The 24,876-nt window shown below is 35.2% G+C and overlaps 2 protein-coding genes across 2 annotated transcripts in view; one reads left to right on the top strand and one right to left on the bottom strand.

Moving 5' to 3' along the window:
• LOC113511494 (neuropilin and tolloid-like protein 1) overlaps positions 1–4,669 on the top strand; it is a 237,585-nt gene extending 232,916 nt beyond the window's left edge. Inside the window, exon 16 of the mRNA XM_052903615.1 lies at positions 1,714–4,669. Within this exon, the coding sequence (XP_052759575.1) occupies positions 1,714–1,802 (89 nt within the window). The 3' untranslated portion in view covers positions 1,803–4,669. The remainder of the gene's footprint in view (positions 1–1,713) is intronic.
• Positions 1–24,876, bottom strand: part of LOC128202604 (serine/threonine-protein kinase PRP4 homolog) — a 185,642-nt gene that overhangs the window by 47,515 nt on the left and 113,251 nt on the right. The gene's annotated exons all lie outside the window — the stretch shown is intronic.

The following is a 24,876-nucleotide window of genomic DNA, read 5'->3' as shown; positions in this document are numbered from 1 at the left end:
AGGGAGCCCAATGACCCGGCCCACCACGCCGCCACAAGTCTGGACATTTTAGTGAGCATGACTACTCAAAACACTAGACCACGTCAAAGCTACTCACATTGATATCATTAGACCAATATAATTAAAGTAAAACACAGAAATAAGTCACATTCAAATTGTGAACATAATACACAAATAAATTTCCTAATTAAAATCATTTGTTTAATTAAAAACAATATTGAATATCGTGTTCCAAATATACTTATGCTCCAACTAATAATTAATACGTTTTGGAGTGGAAACTACAAAGGAAAGTGAGTGAAATCAATACGAAATACAAATAATAAATAACTCTTTGTTCAACACTTGTTTGTATTACATAATTAGTTTGTTCTTTCTAAACAAATGTTACTAACAGAGAGAGACTTTGTACAACAGTTGTCTTGGTAAACCTTTTTTTATTTATTTATACAACTTAGAATGGCAAACAAGCTGACGGCCCACCTGATTGAAAGTGGTAACCGTCGCCTATAGACATGAGAAGTACCATGGACATAACAGAGTATACTGTTTCGCCCATGATAACCCCCATGCGTTGTTATTCCTGAGGACTCAGGTGTTATTCCTCTGTACCCAGTAAATTCACGCCATATCCTACCCTTCAAACCGAAACACAGCCATACAAACATAACTGCTTCACGGTTGAAACACGAATGGGACAGAGGTACCCAAGCAATCGACTTTTGTACAAAGTCTCCCTCTGGTAGCCTACCTTTCCCACTTGTGTTTCTATTGTAAAGCAATTATGTTATATCTACATGGCTATTATATGTTGTATGTTTGAAGACACCCACCCTTCAATGCCAGTGAAATTACAAGATCTGGATTTGCCAGTACTTGGCCATGCTTGGCAGGTAGATTAATAACCGCAGTTAAGCTTTAGTGATGTTTTAAGAGAGGCACTGCTGTCCATTTCTCAACTATTAAGTTCAACTTAGTCGTGTCTTACAACATTCACGGGAAAGGTAGGGATGGCCTATGGCGACATTACAGAGTACAGAGGCTTACCTTAGCTTACAAAAAAATCATAGACGTCACAGTATGTCCATGTCACTATGCATATCTATAGGCTACGGTTGCTATTTTCCATCAGGTAGGCCGTCAGCAAATTCGACGTTACCACACTTAGGCAAGCTTCAGTACGAATCTCATCAATATCATATCAGCTGTTAAGCGTCCACTACTGATCATAGGCCTTTCTCATAGACTGCCATAAGGAAAGTTCCGAACCACCTGCATCCACTGATTCCCTGCAATATATTCGAAGCACACTCCATCTAATGGAGGTCATCCTGTACTACAGGCCTGTACGGAGTCGCCGGGGGGAAAGGGATTGTTGGCAATGGAGTTTGACAGTCCCATTTCAAGCAATATGCCCTATTAGGTTGACTTCCACGTGGTTCCCCCTGGAAACCATTGTGAACAATTCCTGTTGAATTTATCACGATGGGCTAACTGACCTGCTTCATCCTCATCTATTATCCTTCACTGGTGCCCCACCGGTATATACCGATAGCGCGGGTGGGGTTACCATTCCATTATCATCCATTAAAAAAAATGTACAGGGTTGCCACTTAAAAGCCTTTCTTCCCCATCGATTGTCTATTCTTCGAGCTATATGACTAGTTCATAACCATGCAATCTCATAAATAAAGTTTATTTTTTTTGTTACAGAAAAGAAAATACCAGACCGCCGTCCAATGAGTACGGAGACCACACGATCAGCCCCTGACGTCATTATAGTCTCAAAACCGATTGGCTGAGGGTGACCTTTGGGGCCCCCGCCGTGGGCCCCAATCCCCCCTGAATACTGGGACTATAGGACCCCGAAGGAGCCAAGAACCTGCCCTGAGGGTTCCCACCAGCCTCACAATTGTAATCACGACAGTCTCTCCAAAAGCGTCTCATTCGAAGATTGCGAGGGATATTACAGCAAATATTTTGACGAAGGCCCAAAACTCATTTACGATTATTGCTTAAAAAGTGATTTTAATTGTAAAAAATCAAAAACATTACCAAGAAATCTAGGTTCCTCTGTCGATTATAAACCGAAAGTGTACCCGCAGAGGAGTGTGTGCTTTTACGGGATTGATGATGAAGTGTCTTGTAAGAGAAATAGGACTTTCGTGGTTAGAGCGGACATAGAGGCGCCGAGATAACGAAGAATCAGTTCTCCGGTTGACTTTTAAAGTTTTTATCGATGTGTATGAAAATCTGTCCCATTAGACAAGATACAAATGAATCTATCGATAGAAATTTTTCGCCTAGTGCTAGACATAGGTAATATCTACACTGCTTCGATGTTTTTATATTGGATTCTTTTGGACATTAATGATGGAAAAAAGTTCTTCCCCCATAATATTCAAAATATCCCTTACTTGATCAATATATAAATATTGTAAATGCAATACATAGATATTTCTATATATTACTCAGCCCTAGTTAGCACTAGATGGTGAAATAACAAGACACAGGATATATCCATCTCATTCTATCATATGGACTGGCTAGAGATAACCATACTATGGATAGATTCATTTGTACTTTGTCTTTTTGGGCCGTTGTTTTTAATTCAACAAATTTTATTTGCAGCATCATTTTTGTTATGGCACATGCAAAATAAGATTTTGAATTTAATAATTTATTTATAAAATATATTGAAATGTTAAAATAAATCTTGTTTTTATGTTAAAATCGAAGGGAGATGATGATCTATCTCCCTTCGATTAAAAGTATAAAAGTCGTATAAAAGTGAATAGTGCGGTAGCGAAATATTGCAGGTAGTGAGGGACCAATTCAAAGCCAGTAAGTAGTTTATACCAGTCTACCTACATCATCATATCAGCCATTTACTGTCCACTTCTGGACGTAAGCTTCCCCCATAAAAAGTTTTACCAGTAATTGCCACGTTTGGCAAACGGGTTGACAACCGCAGATAACTATATATAAATATGTAGAAATCCGCGACTTCATCCACTTCACTACTAAAATATATCCTGTATCCTTCTCCATCCATTCTTTAGTGATTGGTTAAACTATTAAAGCACTAAGTAACAAAAAAAAACTCATTTTCACATTTATAATATTATTAAGGATCTTTGTTTATAAAATGTAAATTCCATTTCTGGCTGTAAGTTTAAATATGTTGTAACGTTCTGTAAGGAAACTGTGAATTTTGTAACAAAGTAAATAGGGGAATATAGTAATATAGAGAATACGTGACCGCACTGTGCACTTGAAGAGGTACATAACTTTTGCTTACCGAAGTGTTGCAACACTGCAACAATATGTACAATTTTCAAAAAAGAATTTAACATTTTTCAATTTTTTTTTTTTTTTTACAAAACAGGGGGCAAACGAGCATGCGGCTCAATGTTTCTGAGTGATTACTTAAAAAGTTCTCTGCTCACGAACTAAAACGTTGATTATAGAATACATATATAAATCTACCACTTACAACTTTGCACTTAATTCATGTTTTGCTTTAAATTTTTTTTCTTGATCCGCTCCGACCCTCCGTCCGGCGAGATCGAAGTGCGGCGGCCTAAGCCGAGATCCGAGCCGCTCTGGCGCCCTTGGGCATACGTTGTAATCTATCGGTAAGATTCGACACTTTGTCGCTTTCCTCTCGCGGGCTTGGAGTGTCATCTGCACTCGACTCTACACCCGGTGAAGCTGTAAAAGTCATATGTGGCCAACAGCATTGTACAACTCGATATTTTTTTTTTTTCAAATAGGTACATTTATGCCTTCAAAATCCAAAATCTCAGTAACTAGTGATAATAATACTATCACATACTTAACATTTACTTCAATATCAGAGTACTTTTTAAATAATCAATCTTAAACATTGGAAAATGTTCAATTGTTTTTCTATAATTTGGCACACTTCGTTATGAAGTTAACCAGGCAACGATTTTAATGGATACCAAGCTATATAATGTGTTTTATTTATCTATAAATTTGAACAAGTCTTCCATTCAATCTTGGAAACTTTAATTATATTTTTGTAATTACAAAATTCTTGATACTTGTAAACGAAATGAGTCGACGTTGAATCTGTATTAAAGAGTGTATCCTTTGCCAAATGTTATGTGAAATAATATTGAATGCAAGTTATAGTTGTAAGTAGACCAAGTCGTTAGTTGTAATAGATTTGCACAAATATATTGCATTGATATATCATAAATACTTGTACAGAAATATCAAATTGATAATTTATGTTATGTGTATAAAATAGTTTCCTAGTAAAAATGTTAATATTAAATTAGAAATTTTTAACAAACGAATAGCAAAAACGAACAAAGATCGGACGTTTAAATATTTTCTCGTTACATTTGTGTTATAAATTTAACATTGTGTGATTTGGTTGCTACTAACGTAAATTTGTTAGTAAACTTTTGAAAACAAACGGCCGGAGGAATAACCAATTATTGCTTATAACAATGAAACTTTTTCGTAAAACTCCCGGTCTCTTTGGAAGTTTGTGTAAACGAATTTCCACTGAGCAAATTTAAATTAATATTCCATTTATAATTCAACAATTTTCATAAGCATTTCTGATAATTCTTTACGTTTGAAATAAAAATTGCCTATTTATCTTCTTTTTCTTTGGTTAGCCGATTCGAATTATTTTGTTTAATTCCGCTAATTATTATTATTAGTTTAATTCCGCTAATTACTATTATTGATAATTATTTTGTTCCAAAATCTAGCAACACCATAGAGCGTGGGTTCGTATCTCACCGCTGTCACCATATAGCGATTCAATGAAACAAGCTAGGTATCAAACAACTGTTTATTAAGAAATTACTAAACTACCTTCAAACTAACAACACGTGACAATGGCGGAATGTGAGGATTGACTATTAATATTAATAGAAGTTCTAAGACCTTCCTTTTAAATGTTAGCAACAGCACACATATTAATGGTAGCGGAATTAAACAAAATAATTCTAATCAAATAAAACAACAGTGATATGTACTTCCACAAAATAACATATAGTTCAGTAAAATACTATTTTTCTTTGTTCACGTCCAGGTCATCCTTGCCCTCTGACTTCTGGGAAATGTATTCAGGATGCTAATATTATACGTAGCTTGATTTTTACCCTTTGCTGTCCTTTTGCGTTTATTTAGGTTACTACTTTCAAAGGTTAACATTTTGGGATATAACAAGATCAATTTCACAAACCCTTTATTTCAAAAGTGATAGATGTATTTCGTAGAACTGGTTCTTGTTCGGTTAATAATATCGGTCGATATGTTACTGTAAAAGTCGGTATATCAGTAAATCTTAAGACTGTCCATCATGAGTTGGTAAATGTAAGGATTTTGTAAGCGATCATTTTTGGACTTTCACCAAACCTAACCTACCTTTCTCGACCTTCTCGTACTCGTCGACTCGACGTAGTTCTCCCTGGAAACCATCATGCTGAATTTCAGGTATATTCATTTGAACATTTTGATTACTAATTTCAATTGAATATATTTCATTGATCTGTCTTACTTTCATTATAAGCGTCATCATATCATTCGTTTATTGTCCACTGCTAAACATAGTCTTCTCCCTATTGGAGAGTTTTGCCATTATTTGCTATGCTTGGCAGGCGGGTTAGCAAACGTAGTTAAATTTTGGTGATTTTTTAAAAGGGACGCCACTGCCCATTTCTCAACCATTAAATATTGCTATTTTTTATGTAAATATTAATGTATAAGTATATATAACACAGTTATATATTCATGCTCGGTTACCCAAATGATAAAATAAAAAACTGAAATCTATACCCTAAATTCAAGATACCAAATAAAAGAGACGATAGCAAGAAATTTTATGTAAAATTAATTATAAGTTGTTTATATGTTTAGTTACTTTAAAAGCTATACCACTTATAGAGAAAACCATTGTAAATTCAATTTTGGAATACTTTGAAATATCGAACATTCTGGAAATTCTATTCAAAAACGTTCGAGAGCGTATTTCTCGTAAACTACAATTCATAATCACCAGTACTCTATTGCCCCCATAAAGAGATTCGGTCCTAAAATTTCTCAACGAAATTCCTGACGCCTCGGTTGAACTTTGAAACAGAAATTAAAACTTTGTACGCGTTCTGGCCTTTGAAACGAGTCGGATTGCTGTGAAGTGGCGCCCCTGTCAAGAAATAAATAATTTGCCGCCGAAATTTACAGACAACTGTGTAAGTCACTGTTGATGGCCGGAATTCCGCAAGGATCTGTATTAGGGCCCTTACTTTTTATATAGTTTTTTTTTTTTTTTTTTTTTAATATTTCTACTTATTGTTAACTTTAAGTTAATAATTATCACTTTTTTATGGTAATAAATAATTATACGACCTATTTAATCGTAATGAATATGAAAATTTGTCACATATTCATTTAACCATAAATACTAACCATCCAGTCTGTAAATATTATACTTGGATACCACTTCAACATTTATACCGAAAGTTTATCTCGAAAATAATATTCTTCATGATCATTATATCAACCTTTCACTGTCCACTGCTGAACTTAAGCCTCCCCTTTGGGGGTTTTGGCAGTGTAGTGCCATGCTTAGTAGGCGAATTGGCATCCACAGTCAGGCTTTAGAGATATTTTAAGAGGGACGCTACTGCCCATCTCTCGCCCTCCCTTAGTCGACACCCACGGGAAAGAAAGGGGTGACCTATTCTATGCCGGGACCACACGACTAAAATATAATATTGTAAACTACAAATCGGAAGAAATATAAATATCGCTGAATACAGTAAATACATAACGCTACTATCTACAGGTTAAAGTAGTATTCATTGACATTTCTTGAGGAAGTGTTCTACCAGCAAAAACTATCATGTTTTCTAAAGGATCTTTAAAAAAAACATATCAAAAATAACAAAAAAGTTGAACCTCTCGTACTAACACGTCGCTCGGTTAATATAACTGTCAAGTTAAGGAGAAACTAATTTTTTACTGTTACTTGACTCATTTTTCAATGAGAAAAAATGGATGAACTGTGTAAAAGCTTATATGGCCAGAATAAGAGTGAATGCAATGCGGAAATGACTGCGAATAGAGAGGAATGGGAGAGAAAAACATATTACGCCTACCCCAAATAGATAATTGGGATGAGGGTACGAAAGATGATTTTTTACGAGGAAAAATCTTCGAATTCAGTGATAGAACACTCCGTTAAAAGCACGTTAATGATTTCGATTTTACCTTACATTTTATAATGCACTTTACATTTCGTCCATTAAGAAATAAAAAATATATATATATACTAAAGTTAAATAAGCTTCAAGAATTTAACTTAAAAGCTCGCTACAAATTCTTAGAAAAATTTTTGGCCGATTGTAAAGGGGACTTAATAGCTTACCGAGGAATTTGCAAATTCACAGAAATGACTCGGGAATTTGCCGTATTTCCGGGAAAACGGGAACGGCTCGCAGAGTGCATGAACAGACGGTTTCAGACGTCGATAATAATAGTGAGCAAAATCTGCAATGCTTCCAATCATATTAAAAAAATAATATTTATAAAATACTGTGAATTTACTGGGTACAGAGGAATAACACCTGAGTCCTTAGGAATGGCAACGCATGGGGGGTATCATGGGCGAAACAGTATCCTCTGTTATGTCCATGGTACTGCTCATGTCTATAGGCGACGGTTACCACTTTCCATCAGGTGGGCCGTCAGCTTGTTTGCCATTCTGAGTTGCTTAAAAAAAAAAAACTAAAATTCTGGTAACTTCACAACAATTGTTACTGATACTTGTATCGCAATACTTTGTCGTAATGTCATAGACTTTTGAAAAAAATCTAAACCTCAAACTAATGCCCCCTTTCCCTGCTCAGTCGATAGATATAAATTGACAGTGCACCAGTGTGGTCCCATTGGTCCATCATGATAAATTCAACAAAAATTAACCACAATGGTTTCCAGGGGGAAATGTGTGGAGTGTAAATCTATTTGTTTATGTTCAAACGTGGTGTTTTTTTTTTTTTTAATTAATTAAGGACAGAGAGGGTGGAATGAGGTCAGAGTGAGGCAAGGAGAGATCATGCTATATTGGCAATATAGTTTATTTCAATGAAACTTAATGAAAATATAAACAAACGAATGTTAAATTACTTTAAAACAGTCTGTTGATGTTCAATAGTAGTAGAAAAAAAACGATTAATTTTTAATTTATAACATTCAATGTCTCGATTTGTTATTACAGTAGAATCTCGACTACAGAGGAATAACACCTAAGTCCTCAGGAATGACAACGCATGGGGGGTATCATGGGCGAAACAGTATACTCTGTTATGTCCATGGTACTGCTCGTGTCTATAGGCGACGGTTACCACTTTCCATTAGGTGGGCCGTCAGCTTGTTTGCCATTCTAAGTTATATAAAAAAAAAACAAGTCCGGATAGTCGAATTTTCGGATAATCGTGATTCTTCACAGACTTATTCTTCATTACTCTGGATATGGTATTATAAATTAATTGGGTAAATAGGTATTGTGCAATACATTATCTTTATATTCTATTGTATAAATAACGTATGTAAACCCATTTACTAATAAAATTTAATTATTGTGTGATATGACTTTGAAAACGATTATCCGGATTTTCGATTATACTGGTTCCATTCGATTCGAATAATCGATTTTGTAATTTAATTAAGAGAGTGTTTCCGTGATAATTTCACACAAAACTTGCTTACGTTTTCATTAAGTTGTATTGATGTAGACTATATATTACTTCATTGTCATTATATGAGCCGTAAACCTGAACTAAGGCCTCCCCCATAAGGGGGGTTTTGCCAATAGTTGGCACGTTTGGGAGGCGGGTTGGCAACCGTAATTAAACGGATGATATTTTAAGAGGGACACTGCTGCCCATCCCTCAACCGTTAGTATTCCTTAATCACCTCCTACGATATCCAAGGAAAAGGAAGGAGTGGTCCATTCTATGCCGGGACCACACGGCATTATTTATTACTTGTACTGTGGCAATACAACTTTTTTTTCTTTGCTTTGTAACTTTTAGACATTTGACTATGTACATAGTGTGTAAATAGTTTATTATATTGTTAAATTTTTAAGTAAATAAATTTTAAGTGATTTTTGTATGTTCGTTTCATTTTCTTAATGGTACACTTTGTATTAAAGTCATCTACATGGGTACCTATGTCCCACTCGAATTTTAAGCAGCCATGCTTGGATAACTATGTAAAAGGTAGAATCATTATCGTCGTACAAGCCGTTAATTGTCCACTGCTGGGCATAAGCCTTCATTTTCTCACATCCCTGTGCATTTCAGGTCTTTGTATTAAAGTCACGCGGTCTTAAGAACCTTTAAATGGAGAAGAGTAATTGCAAACAGTTTGATTGGAGGCAGGATGAAAATTCCGTTATAATAAAATACATTTAGACATGAAATATATATACAATAGTATAGATCACACCTTTTAACCAATAATACATAATAATTCTATGCACTTATACATATGTATAAATATTTACAATATGTGTTTGTTTGTTGTATTAACTTTATTTTTACCGGTACCTTTCCTGCATTGGATTACCCAAATTATCTTTTCTCTAACTGCACTGGGTTGGCTGGAAGTGATCTCTTTCAGAGATAAGTCCTCTTGCTAACAGAGATCAATATATATATATATATATATATATATATATATATATATATATATATATATATATATATATATATATATATATATATATATATATATATATACAAATTATATAAATATATACCCACCTACATAAAACACAAATTTATAAAATTGTTAAATATGTAAAGAAATAAGTATGCTAACCAGGTAAACAAATTACGACTCCGACAACTTGCTCAAATAAAATTCCTTGCCTTTTATTTTAAAACTTACATATACATAAATATACATACACATATATTATTTCATCAATACCTTCTGGAAGTTCACCCTCATACCTTACAGCCTAAATGGTCGCGTACAACGCGGTTTCAGAGATGCTTTCTCCCACGAACATTCAGGTTATAGAAAGAGCTCCCTGCCGAGGTTTTCCCAAAAAAACTACAGCATGGGGTACTTCAAAAGGAGCGTAAAGAAGTTTCTTCAGGGTCGGCAACGCGTGCGTAATACCCCTGGTATTGTAGGCGTTCATAGGCTACGGTAACCACTTACCATCATGTGGGCCGTATGCTTGTTTGCCACCTCAGTGGTATAAAAAAAACCTTAACACTTTAAAGGCTTTTTTTATACAACTTATAATGGCAAACAAGCTGACGGTCCACCTGATGGAAAGTGGTAACCGTCGCCTATAGACATGAGCAGTACCATGGACATAACAGAGTATACTGTTTCGCCCATGATACCCCCCATGCGTTGTCATTCCTGAGTACTCAGGTGTTATTCCTCTGTACCCAGTAAATTCACGCTTACATTCAGGCTTAACCAATTAGTATGAAATTTGATACACACGTACTATATGAAATAGAGACACATAGGCTACTTTTTATCTCGTTCATTAAATTTATTTCAACAAGGCGGAGGAAGTCGCGCGAAAAGAAAATTGCTAATCTTTTAAATATTGTCTTATTGAGTTTAACTAACGTTATGAAATATGACAAAGTGCATTGCGATACAAAATTAAAAGCTCTGCAACTTTTTAGTGGGAAAAGGAAAGAAAGGAAAGAAGTACAGTCACATCCAGATTTGACCTATTTTAAACCGATCCAATAAAGCTTTCTCTAATAAGCAATTTTTTTATGTCCCCTATGTTTAGAACATAGGAATCCTCATAGACTGTCAGACAAACCAGAGGGAGACTTTGTACAAAAGTCGATTGCTTGGGTACCTCTGTCCCATTCGTGTTTCAACCGTGAAGCAGTTGTGTTTGCATGACTGTGTTTCGGTTTGAAGGGCGGGATATGGCGTGAATTTATAAGGTACAGAGGAATAACACCTGAGTCCTCAGGAATGGCAACGCATGCGGGGTATCATGGGCGAAACAGTATATTCTGTTATGTCCATGGTACTGCTCATGTCTACAGACGACGGTTACCACTTTCCATCAGGTGGGCCGTCAGCTTGTTTGCCATTCTAAGTTGTATAAAAAAGGCCCATATTCAGCAGTGAACAATAGAAAATTTTAATTGACACGAAAAGTGTTCGGTGCTGACTGTACATCGACTAAACTTAGCACTCACAAGCAACTTTTTCTACTAACTCGACAATAACAGATTATATTGGAGGCACTCTCTCGAGAAAATCTCCCGTAATAGCATTTGTCTGAGCCAATATTGCGACTTACATTTGGAAAATGTATAGTCATTATACTAAACTGAAAGATTATTTCAATTTTATAATTAAACTACTTGTTTATAATTAACTACTTTACCAGAGGGTGACTTTGTACAAAAGTCGTTTGCTTGAACACCTCTGTCCCATTCGTGTTTCTACCATAAGGCAGTAATTTTTTTTTTTTTATTAATTTATGGCAACAAACAGTCGTTTACAAAATAATTAACAACAATATACATTACAGTTTTAGAACTATAGACCTAATAATGCCAATAACAATTTTTAAAACATAGAGATAATTATTTATGAAGTCCCATGGAAACACGCATGAAATTTAGCAACAAAATCCAAGGTACTAATATATATAAGAATCAAAGATGAAGAAAAAGAAAGAAGAAGCGCCGATTTAATTATAACATACAAGTGTTTGAGTTAATTTACTTTTAAAAATATGAACAGATTCATAAAACGGATCTAATTAAAAAAACTCTCTATTGAAAGTGTCGGTGTAAAGAAAGGAATTACATGTATAGTATTTACGTAAACGAGGTGGAACAAACAGAGCTAATCTACAGTTATATTTGCATGACTGTGTTTCGGTTTGAAGGGTGGGATATAGCAGTAAATTTACAGGGTACAGAGAAATAACACCTGAGTCCTCAGGAATGGCAACGCGTGGGGGGTATCATGGGCGAAACGGTATACTCTGTTATGTCCATGGTACTGCTCATATCTATAGGCGATGGTTACCACTTTCCATCAGATGGGCTGTCAGCTTGTTTTCCATACTAAGTAGCATACAAAAGCTACTCTTTTTTACCCGTGACAAAGATATATTTAGTAATAAGATGACTGATTAAAGATTGAGTCCCACAAAAAGATCGACTTCAATTGAAAACCTCAAAAAAAACTACTAACTAAAAATTACTGAACCGATTTTGATTAAATTTCTTTCTTTCTTTATTCTTTATTGTACACAAAAAGGTATTGTATTAGAAAAACAATTAAATATAATAGTGCACGAGGGTGAGCTTATCTCTAAAAGAGAATTCTTCCAGCAAACCCGATATGAGATAAACTGACAGTTTATTAGTAGTTACAGGAGATTTCGATGAAGCCTAACTGTAAGTACATCCTTTTAGATAAGAAATTTTCCAAGTCAATTTATAACTGATGGAGTTATGAGGTAAAAAATATTAAAAAAAATCGACCAAATTAAGAAATTCCTTCCTTTTGAAGTCGGATGACTAGTTTTTTTTTAATTACTACATAGTATAAAACAAAGTCGCTGTCGCTGTCTGTCCGTCCCTATGTATGCTTAAATCTTTAAAACTACGCAACGGATTTTGAAGCGGTTCTTTTTAATAGATAGAGTGATTCAAGAGGAAGGTTTATATGTTTACATGAATAATATTGTAGAGAAACACTGATAAATTTAGAAGTTTCTAATGTGATGTCGTAAATAAACATATTGCGCTTACATTGCAAACGCTGGCTGAATCACACGAGATAAATTAAAATAATGTACTACAGTATTGTACATCTTAAAAAGGTCAATAAAAAAGTCGGCGATGGTATATATATATATATATATATAGGATAACCCACAATAACCATTTTTATCCTTTACATTTTACGGGAAAAATGGCAGTAGTTTCTGTAGTAGGTAGGTATATTTAGTATCAGCTATGCACCCGTGCGAAGCAGGGGCGGGTCGCTAGTAAATAATAAAAGAATGGTAACCCCACCCGCGCTAACAGCATACACTGGCCGGACACCACTGAGAGGTGGTGATGAGCATGCAAATGCTGGTCAGTTTGCCCATCGTCATGAATTCACTTGGAACTGAGCACGATTGTTTCCAGAGGAATCCTCGAAGAGGTCGACCTGACAAGATGTATTGGTAACAATGGAGTTACTAATTCTCATTACTAATAATCCCTTCTCCCCCCGATTAACTAGTAGCTACTACTAGCTTCTTCATACAATATGTTTACCAAATTTCATAGTTATTGGCTAAACCATTAAGGATCTGTGAGATAACAAACAAACAAACTCACTTTTACGTTTATTATTATTAGTAAGGATACATTACTAAGTTTTTTAACGGGTGAGAACGGAATGGTAACCCTGCCTGAGCTATAGGTATACACTGGGGAGGCACCAGCGAAGGATGCTAGGTGAGGATGAAAGTAGGTCAGTAAGCCCACGAATTTAGCATGAATTAACCACGATAATTTTTAAAGAAGTCAAAACAATTGTCGTAAATGGCAAGTCATCCGGAAGTCATCTTAAAGGGGGATATTTATATATAGATGGTATTAAAAAGGAGCATAATTTTCATAAAGTAACTGTTGAGTTTCTTGCGAATTCTTCTCAGCACATAACAAATCCGAACCCAGTAGTAGATTCATAAAAAAATTAATTAAAAGTGCTTGTAAACAAGTGTATTTGAATTTTTTTTATATACCACTGAGGTGGCAAACAAGCAGACAGCCCACCTAATGGTAAGTGGTTATCGTAGCCTATGAACACCTGCAATACCAGAGGTATTAGGCGTGCGTTGCCTACCCTGAAGTAACCTCTTTACCTCCCTTTTGAATAAAGATGATTTGAATTTGATGTATACATACAATTAAAAGACTTTTAAAAGACCAGAGGGAGACTTTATACAAACGTCGATTGCTTGGCTACCTCTGACCTATTTGTGTTTCTACCGTGAAACAGTTGTGTTTGCATGGCTGTGATTCGGTTTGAAGGGTAGGATATGGCGTGAATTTACTGGGTACAGAGGAATAACATCCGAGTCCTCAGGAATGGCAATGCATGAGAGGTATCATGGGTGTAACAGTATACTCTGTTATGTTCATGGTGCCGCTCATGTTTATAGGCGACGGTTGCCACTTTCCATCAGGTAGGCCGTCAACTTGTTTGCCATTCTAAGTTGTATAAAAAAAACGAGTTAAGCTTCGTGAATATTTAGATACATAAATAAACTTTTTTTTGAGCCATTTTTGACACACTTAAATTTACAAATGAGTTTATACAATCAAATTATTTATCCCTTGGAAACGGATATAGATTTGCAGCGTTTGGAGTTGAAACTCTGGACCCGTGGGAACCGGAGGTCTGGGGTCTTTTCAAAGAGATATTTATTTATTTATTTATTCTTTATTGCACAATAAAACTTTGTACAAATGGCGAGCTTAATGCCATATGGCATTCTCTACCAGCTAACCATTGGATAAAAACAGAAAGCGTATGAAGGGCACATGTGGTGAAAAATATGTGACAATTATAGTAACACATTAAGGCTGTTAACATATCACGCCGGCTGGTGCAAACCTCTAGCAACCGGAAGGCTGGCCTATACTTTGGTCAACGCATCTCCATAGCTATTCAACGTGGAAATGGCGGCAAGTCCCCGAGGTACAGTTGGCAATGATCTCAAAAATGTTTTTTGCCTTTAAGTAATTTTTTAAGGTATTGTTTTCGATATTTATAGTACATAGATGTAAGGACCCATCTTGTGTGTATATATACTACACAAGATGGGTCTATCTTTGGACACACTGTGCAGACTGTGCGGGGAGAAATTGGAATCCATGGAACATTTAATGTGCAACTGTGATTCATTAGCGAGCATGCGTATGAGTCTACTGGGAACGGCTTATCCAGAACCAAGGGTATACAGATATCTTAAACTGCGGGATATCGTTAGGGTAACACATAGGATCTATGAAATGATGGTATAAGGCAGGGGGAAGTACAAAAGATCCGTATGGGTCGACGTGCATCGGCTTAGCTGACCTCATATGCGAAAAATAAGATAATATATATATATATATATATATATATATATATATATATATATATATATATATATATATATATATATATATATATATATATATATATATATTATATATACGAGATATATATTGTGTGTGTGTGTGTGTGTATATATTTAATAAAGTTATTTACTTACATAATATATATATAAAACTAAACATAACTTCAACAATAACTAGAAGTACGTCTTATGTACAGCTTCTCTCTTGTTCCAAGTAAGGAATCTTTAATGGAATACTTTATCAACTACGTGATAGGAATTACCAATCAATACATTTTCCTCACTGTCAAAAGTAGTTATCCTGTAATAATAAGAGGAATTGGCACGTAACGGAGGGCCCCATCGAGTGACGGGGCTATATTTGTGTTATAATGACACGTTATGGGATTTACACGGTGTTCCCGTTAACCGTGGCAACCGAGGTAATTTATTTTTACCTGACACCGAGAAATGCGGATGGAGTTTACGAGAACGTTGTTTTTTTTTATATTCACATTTAGTTGCTTTAATAAATTTTCTATTAATATATAATTCGTATAATGTTATTAATAGAACATTTTATTATTATTAATAATAATAATTTACTAGTACCGCATTCGAGTATTCTGACACATCCCTGTAAGGAGGACGGGAAAGGGATTGTTAGTAATGGAGACTGAGAATCCCATTGCTAGCAATATACCCGACCAGGTCTACCTCCTCGCGGTTCTCCCTGGAAACTATCATGGTTAATTCCTGATGAATTCATCATGATGGGCTAACTGGCCTGTTTTCATTCTCATCGATCACCCTTCACTGGTGCTCCGCCAGCGTATCCCGTTAGCGCAGGCGGGGTTACCATACCATTTTCACCCATCAAAAAAAAAAAGACACTTCCCTATGGTTGACTGGAAAAGAATACTTTTAGCATTAAGTCCACCATGTACACATATTTGTACTAATGAATAAATAAATAAAATAATAATAGAACATCCTGTTTGTAATCATTTATCTATTTATTTAACTCTTTATTCCATCAGAAATATAAAAATATACATTGACAATTGAACAATTCAAGTGAAATACAGTAGCATAAATTACAGATTGATATATATACATAAAGATACAAAAGGCGGTGTTATCGCTAGAGCGATCATATTCATCATCTAAAACTAAATCTTTTGTGTTGTTTTTTTTATACTACTGAGAATGGTAAACAAGCTGACAGTCCACCTGATGGAAAGTAGCAACCGTCGCCTATAGACATGAGCAGTACCATGGACATAACAGTGTATACTGTTTCACCCATGATGCCCCCCCCCCCCCCCATGCGTTGCCATTCCTGTTTACACATATTTTAAATACACAATAGGGACTTAACGCGATCAAAAACTTTTGCAGATAAACAGTAAGTAAAATTGCAGTAAAGCAAAATTTCATTTCAATCGGTCCAACAGTTTCGGAGATTAGACCCTACAAACAGACAAACAAAGAAACAAAATTTGAAAAAATCTGGTTGTGTTCTATTTTATTTCTAACATCTCCCTGACGCAATTTTTAGCGTTTTCTACGTACAGACATTCAACCTCTACATTTTTATTATACATATAGTTTAATTTTGTACAACATGACACGTTTATCGTATTTAACTGAACAATACAATAATACGCCTGTTTATTTTATAAATTCAGTCTAATACACACAAACACGTACATTATCCGCTCATATCGCTGAAATAAGATCCAGTTTTCGACAAAGAGATACGACGGCGGCACGGCACGAAAATAAAATATAAACTATACCTGAGCACAGCTGAACTTAAAGCTTTATCCTAAATTCTTGGCGTCACAACAAAATGAAAATCCACGTAAAGGTGTGGTGCACACTGGTGGGGTTTATTCTCCAACAAGTACAATCTTCTCCGCAAAACATTAATTCAAATCATACACACATACACACGCACACGCTCACACACTCATACATACACACACACGGGCACACGCATACACACACGCACGCACGCAAGCACACATGCGCACACACACAAACACTTACACACACACACGCGCACGCACGCACTTACGCACGCACGTACGCACACACACAAACACACCCACACCACACACACGCATGCACGCACACACGCACACATAAGTGTGTGTATGTGTATGTGTCTTATTATTAAGATAAACAGCGAGACTTTTTATTGAAGTAATGAAAATATTTGAATTTACAGTGTAGATTCATGTATACACATGAATTTTATTTCGAAATAAGCCGATTAAAGAGTTGCATCGCATCAAAAAACGCAATTTCAATCGTCACACAATTAATATGGAACCGACACGGGAGTAAACCCCATCGATTGCAAGGTGACTCTTGTAAACATTGGTTCAAAATTGGACACGTAATCGTGTGGGTGACATAGTATCATTCATATAAAAGTTATCAATTATACTAACTAGTGATTCCCCAGTGGTCGAAATTCGACCATAACATATAATATTGTAATAAAAGAATTTATTATGATTATGTTTGACATTCAGTAAGACTAGAGACAAAAAATTCCCTTTTTAAAAGGCCGGCAGCACACCTGCAATGCCGTTGGTATTGTGGGTGATCATGGGCGGCGGTAGTCACTCACCATCATTACCGGTATCGGTACCACATTCCATTTTCCTACCAGAGGGAGACTTTGTACAAAAGTCGATTGCTTGGGTACCTCTGCCCCATTCGTGTTTCTACCGTCAAGCAGTTGTATTTGCATGGCTGTGTTTCGGTTTGAAGGGTGGGATGTGGCGTGAATTTACAGGGTACAGAGGAATAACACCTGAGTCCTCAGGAATGGCAACGCATGGGGGATATCATGAGCGAAACAGTATACTCTGTTATGTCCTAATACTGCTCATGTCTATACGCGACGGTTACCACTTTTCATCAGGTGGCCCGTCAGCTTGTTGCCATTGTATGTTAAAAAAAATTTTTTTTCACTAATTAAAAAAAACCTATTTTGAAGTCGCTTGAAAACTAGTGTCCGTGTGTACACGGGTTTACTCTGTGCCTCATATTTCTCGTCACAATATCCAGGAACGGTGGACTCAGGGTGAAGATAACAATAATAGAGTGAACTCGGATGTTAATGTAATGGGGACCATTCTAAAATGTCGTGCTCCGTATTCAACTCTAGAATTCATTAATTTACAACTAAAAGGTCCCAAACTGTACCCCCTGGTAAATAGACTGCCATATTTCGATGGCTACCCTACATTTCAGCCATTATCTGTATCACTGCCGAACATATGCCTCCCCCATAGACTGTCACAAGGAACGGTCCTAAGTCACCTGCATCTATTGACTCCGTTTATTTCGGAGGTCGTCACTCCATCTAGTTTGGGGTCGTCCTACACTGCGTTTACCTGTTCGAGGTCGCCACTCAAGAAACTGTATGGGGAATAAATTAAAAATGTATACAGCAATTTTATAAATGTCATTTAGGAGCTAGAATCTAGAATCTAGTCATCTAGAATCTAATCCAAGAAAAAGAGATAAAGAGATAACTACTTTTCTGTTGTTATGTTTTTTTATAATTCTAATCATTGTTCATGCAATATATATATATATATATATATATTAAATTTTACATGCCAAAAACTTGGCGAAATTTGTGGACTTATCCTCACGAATTTGCATGCTTTAGACTATTAGGCGAACATTTGTACTTCACAATAAATCAAGATCTCTAAAAACAGTGTTCCAGCAAATAAATCTATCTATCTATCTATCTATAACAGACAAACATGGTCTTACTAAAAAAAAACAAAATATTTAAAACATTGTTTATCCGAACAGTGTTTAACAAAACCCATTGTTACGAGTCACTTATTTTATGTATCAAAATGTATAGAGATTATTTTAATCAAATTTATAACTTAAAATACCTTTTATTTTTCTAATAATTAACTACATATAATATGTTAGACATTACTGGATTTTAAATACGCTTTTTCTATTAAGACTTAAATCTATTTTATAGACAAACAAGCTGACGGCCCACCTGATGGAAAGTGGTAACCGTCGCCTATAGACATGAGCAGTACCATGGACATAACAGAGTATACTGTTTCGCCCATTATATCCCTCATGCGTTGCCATTCCTGAGGACTCAGGTGTTATTCCTCTGTACCCTGTAAATTCACGCCATATTCCACCCTTCAAACTGCTACACAGCCACACAACTGCTTCACGGTAGAAACACGAATGGGTCAGAGGTACCCAAGCAATCGACTTTTGTACAAAGTCTCCCTCTGGTACATGCGTATTGTTTGCGATTGAGAACGATATAGGCTTCTTTTTATCCCGGCCAATTAATCCCCGATCGTGCAGACAATGTCGCGGGTAAATGTAGTCAACATTAAGAAACACGATCTTTCATAAGCGACAAATTAAACATAAAGACAATTCAAAAACCATTAATACACACATCCGCAGCGCTTCGAAGCCTTAATTAGACAAGTGTAGCTCTCGAGTACAGGTGTCGAGTGTCGCCGCGAGTATCTCGTCTCGCTTTTGCCGACACTAATTGCTCTCGTGGCCAGGTGAATAAGATTTAATTTAGTTTTGTGCTTCGATGTCGGTTAATATTAGCTGTGTGAAGTGTCTAAAATGTAATTTAACGATTGGAACCAAGACACGTGGACTCCAATAGGTATTTTGCCCACACTAATTGCTCTTGAGGCCAGGTGAATGATGCTTAATTAAATTTTGTACTTAAATGTCAATTAATATTCACTTTGTAATAGTTAAAGTATAGACAATGTGATTTAACGAGTGTAATAAACTCCAATATATCGAAAACATAGGTTTCCGACTTAGATGATATTATGTGGTCCCGGCATAGAATAGGCCACCCCTACCTTTCCCGTGGATGTCGTAAGAGTTGACTAAGGGAGACACTCGCTTTCTGAGCAGCAGCGACCCTCTTAAAACATCAATTTAAAGGGTGGGATATGGCAATAAATTTACAGGGTACAGAGGAATAACACCTGAATCCTCAGGAATGGCAACACATGGGGGGTATCATGGACGAAACAGTATACTCTGTTATGTGCATGGCACACCATTTTCCGTCAGGTAGGCCGTCAGCTTGTTTGCCATTCTAAGTTGCATAAAATAAAATAAAAAAGAAATTATATTTATTTTCTTTTATAATGTTTTTTGTATTTGTCTGCATGTTACGCAAAAATACATCAAAATTAAGACCACCTAAATCACATATTCAGTTCACAAAATGTCCGCAGTACGGAATAAACATGATACATCCATACTTAGGATCCTGTCTCACTCGAAGAAATGACGCGACCTTTATTTTATTCATCCTCTCAGAATGACTATCGTTAAAGAGAAGCACTCTGAGTAGAAATAGAAGGTTGTTAGTAATACAAATACAGATTCAATACAGTAAATATATTTAAAAATATATTATAAAATAAAATTTCCCCACTGAAAATATAAGCTCAAACCGTCAAAACATCTCAATATTGGATGTACATATATTTTTTTTTTTATTCATTCGTTTAAAATAATTATAACATTACGACAGCTTAAACCAAATCAATGTTATAAACCTAGTGTGCTAACATACAAAATTATAATATAGGTATTTAACTCGACTCTAGATATTTCTGAGCCGCTACCTATTATCTGTGCCACCACTAAAAACATCAATGATGTTTATAATATTATTTAATAACCGTAAATATTTGAAATATACATAAATTTAATAAATCTATCATCATATCATATCTGCGTATTATTTTTTCTCCTTTTGATGTGATTACTGTTTCTCACGTGATTTCCGTTAATTCTAATCGCTGCTCGTCACCAGTGAGACAAGTAGCTTACATGTAGACTGTGCACACCCGCATGCACGGACGCAGCATCCATATTTATATTACTAGCAAGTGACTATGGCCTCCCTTGCATCTCAGATTAATATTAGAGGACCTAACTTCTAGAGAGTTCGCCGAGCTCATTTCACCACTACGCATACAATATCATACGCTCAGAAAAAAAAAATCTGAATATAATTAATTAATACACTTTTACATTTTCTATACACATGTCATATGAAAGAAGGAAAATGTTGTTTTATATATTTTGTTTATATATATATTTAAATTGACGATTTAAAAAGCTTATAAACGTTGTCTACCATGAAATAACATTCCGAATGTTCGAATTAAATTTCGCATTTTCGTCCGTATCAAAATCGACAGAGTAAATGGAGCTTACCACGTCGTCATAAACGACGAACGAAATAATAAATGATATAGCATTTATCCTACCATAAAAGTCCAAAGGAAGGATATTTTAACATTTTAAATATTTTTAATCGGTATGTATTATGTAATTTTGACAACAAATTTGTTTTAAAATACTCAATTTTTCTTTTCAACTCAAATTTCAAAATATTCAAGTTTTTTTCTTATACAACTTAGAACGGCAAACAAGCTGACGACCCACCTGATGGAAAGTGGTAACCGTCGCCTATAGACATGAGCAGTGCCATGGACATAACAAAGTATACCTGTTTCGCCCATGATACCCCTCATGCGTTGCCATTCCTGATGACTCAGTTAGATGTTATTCGTCTGTACCCATAAATTCACGCCCAGCCTTCAAACCGAAACACAGCCATGCAACACAACTGCTTCACGGTAGAAACACGAATGGGACAGAGGTGTCCAAGCAAACGACTTTTGTACAAAGTCTCCCTCTGGTGCTTTCAATGGTGAATAAATAATTTATCTATCTATCTATCTATTTTGTTCGGCTTTGAAATTTGAAATAAGGAAAAATATTTATTTTAGCGCATAATAATAATAATAACAATTAAGAACTAAAACATAAACAATTAGGAATTTAAAGAAATTTCAGAAAATACTTCATGGTAGACCCTCTGATCTGTTTGAATATAGATTCTGAGCTGTTCTATTCTATTCTAATTATTATTAATAATATATAAATGTGTACAACCCTATATGTTAAATACTAACACACACCACAGGTAGTCCCTCAAAGCGTGTTGTACGCAATAAGCCAAGTTGTAACCGCTCACTAACGTATATTAAATAACATGGACGTAATACAACTAGAAGTGTCTCGACTATTTTTTATAAGCCGTGTGGTCCCGATATAGAATGGACCACCCCTCCCTTTCCGTGGATGCGATAAGTGGCGATTAGGGATAGAAAGAAATACGATATATAAATAATATAATTATAATACATAATAACAAAAAATGTTTAAAAATAAACTACATATATGAATAAAATAAATGAAAAGGAAAAAGCACTAAAATGGTGTCACTCAGCTATATACCATGTTCTCTCGATAATATGTGTATTTCTTACGTATTATGTATATTTATTTTAGTATGTTACAATAAGGCATTAAGCTCACCACTTGTACAAAGTTTTATTGTGCAATAAAGAATAAATAAGTAAAATAATTAAATTTACTACAAAAACATTACACCTACACTTCATATTTTACTACGGTATTTTTTCCATCAAAATCCAGTGACAGCGTATTAAAAATATTATTGCATGATTGTTGCCACATAGCGGTAATCTAAAATTGTGAGCGCGCTTAAAATAATGAACGAAAATGTTGTTAAAATTTTACTCTTTTAATCTTTTGACACTTTATGGTACATAGTTATTTATAATGGTTAAAACGTCACTCTCGGTGTACGAACGAGCCCGATTTCTACATGACCGCATTTAATCGTGAGCGCAAAATCATTATCATATCAGGTTTTAACTGTCCACTTGGAGGTGTCCACCCCGTTGGTGTTTTCCCAGTAGTTACCACGCGTGGCAGGTGGACAAGCAACCGCAGTAAGGCTTTAGAGATGTTTGAAGAGGGACGACGCTGCTCATCCCCTCGCTCTCCCTATTAGTCGCCTCTTATGACACCCATAGGAAAGGAATAGTTGGTCTATTCTATGCCGGGACCACACAGTAAAATACGTGTTCACAATTACCTTATATTTTCACAGTACCGCGTTGTTTACTTATAGCCTTTCTTTTCTGGGCCTCTAGACAAGTGGCAAACGAGTTCGTCGATGGAATGGACATCGCTAGCGAGTCCGTGAGCTGGAGGAATGAGTCTTTTTGTTGGTATAATCAATATATATATATATATATATATATATATATATATATATATATATATATATATATATATATATATATATATATATATATATATATATATATATATATATATATATATATATATGCGAAAAAATAAGATAAAAAAAAAAATAAAAATAACACGTTTACAATACATATAACAGTAAGTGCATAGTTTTATGTATTATTAGTTAAAAAGTGGGACTTAAACCATTTCTTGAAGGAAGTAATGAAAGGATTATTTTTCATGTTACAAGAATGTTTGTTCCATAGTATACGTATATCGTAATATGTAACTAAAATTAATATAATAAACGCTTCCAAATATTTTGTATCTGTAACACTTTCGCATCTAGTCAGATATTCACAGTGCGGCGAGCTAAGGTTGTTTCTTGCCTAAAATAACAAGCGTCAAACAGTTGGTATTTTGATGTAATTCTACATTAATTGGATAGGTTAGAACGAAATCAGGCCACGAAATGTAATTTAAACTGTACCTCATTGACTGGTTAAAACCTCAACAATGGGAGGAGAGGGAGGGAGACTTTGTACAAAAGTCGACTGCTCGGGTACCTCTGTCCCATTCGTGTTTCAACCGTGAAGCAGTTGTATTATAATGAATCTATTTTCTTCGAATTCTTACTACTGAATTTAACGTGTGCGAGGTAACGAATAAAAAGAGTCTAAAATATAAAAATTTTCAATATGAATACTACAAGAGATATCGAAATAATATTATACCACGTCCGGCGAAGTATTAAATACAAAATGGACGTTCATTGTGGCTTCGGAAGCACGAACCGATGCGGAATATTCCGGAACACTCTCGACTTACCACTGAAAGAATTATACAAGTAGAAAATCCCAAATAAAATGATACTCTCAACTTTGTTTTTCAATAGAGGGAGACTTTGTACAAAAGTCGATTGCTTGGGTACCTCTGTCCCATTCGTGTTTCAACCGTGAAGCAGTTGTGTTTGCATGGCTGCGTTTCGGTTTAAAGGGTGGGATATAGTAATGAGAGGAATAACACCTGAATCCTCAGGAATGGCAACGCATGATACCCCATCATAGGCGAAACAGTATACTCTGTTATGTCCATAGTACTGCTCATGTCTATAGGCGACGGTTACCACTTTCCATCAGGTGGGCCGTCAGCTTGTTTGCCATTCTAAGTTGTATAAAAAAAAACTCAACAATACTCAAGCAAACGACATTTGTACAAAGTCTCCCTCTGGTAAAAATTGTATAACTTATTTGATTGTATATTCTTAGTTATAAACTTACATGTGACATAAACTGAAAAAACTGTGAAAGCAGTTCATCTTCATCATCATCACTTTTGATCTCTATCGTTGTTTATTGTGTTATCGTATATAATCTATAAGTAGGTATATTTATATATGTATATTTATATTTGTATATATGTATTTTTATTACATATTTGTATATTTATGTAATATTTGTTTAATATATTCATGTATGTATATTTATATAATCTCT

The sequence above is a fragment of the Galleria mellonella genome, unplaced genomic scaffold (genome assembly GCF_026898425.1).
Source record: "Galleria mellonella isolate WM207_F2 unplaced genomic scaffold, CSIRO_AGI_GalMel_v1 utg1053, whole genome shotgun sequence".
Classification (NCBI taxonomy): Eukaryota; Metazoa; Arthropoda; class Insecta; order Lepidoptera; family Pyralidae; genus Galleria; species Galleria mellonella.
The sequence above is the reverse complement of the archived record's forward strand: the minus strand, read 5'-3'. Positions and strand labels throughout refer to the sequence as shown.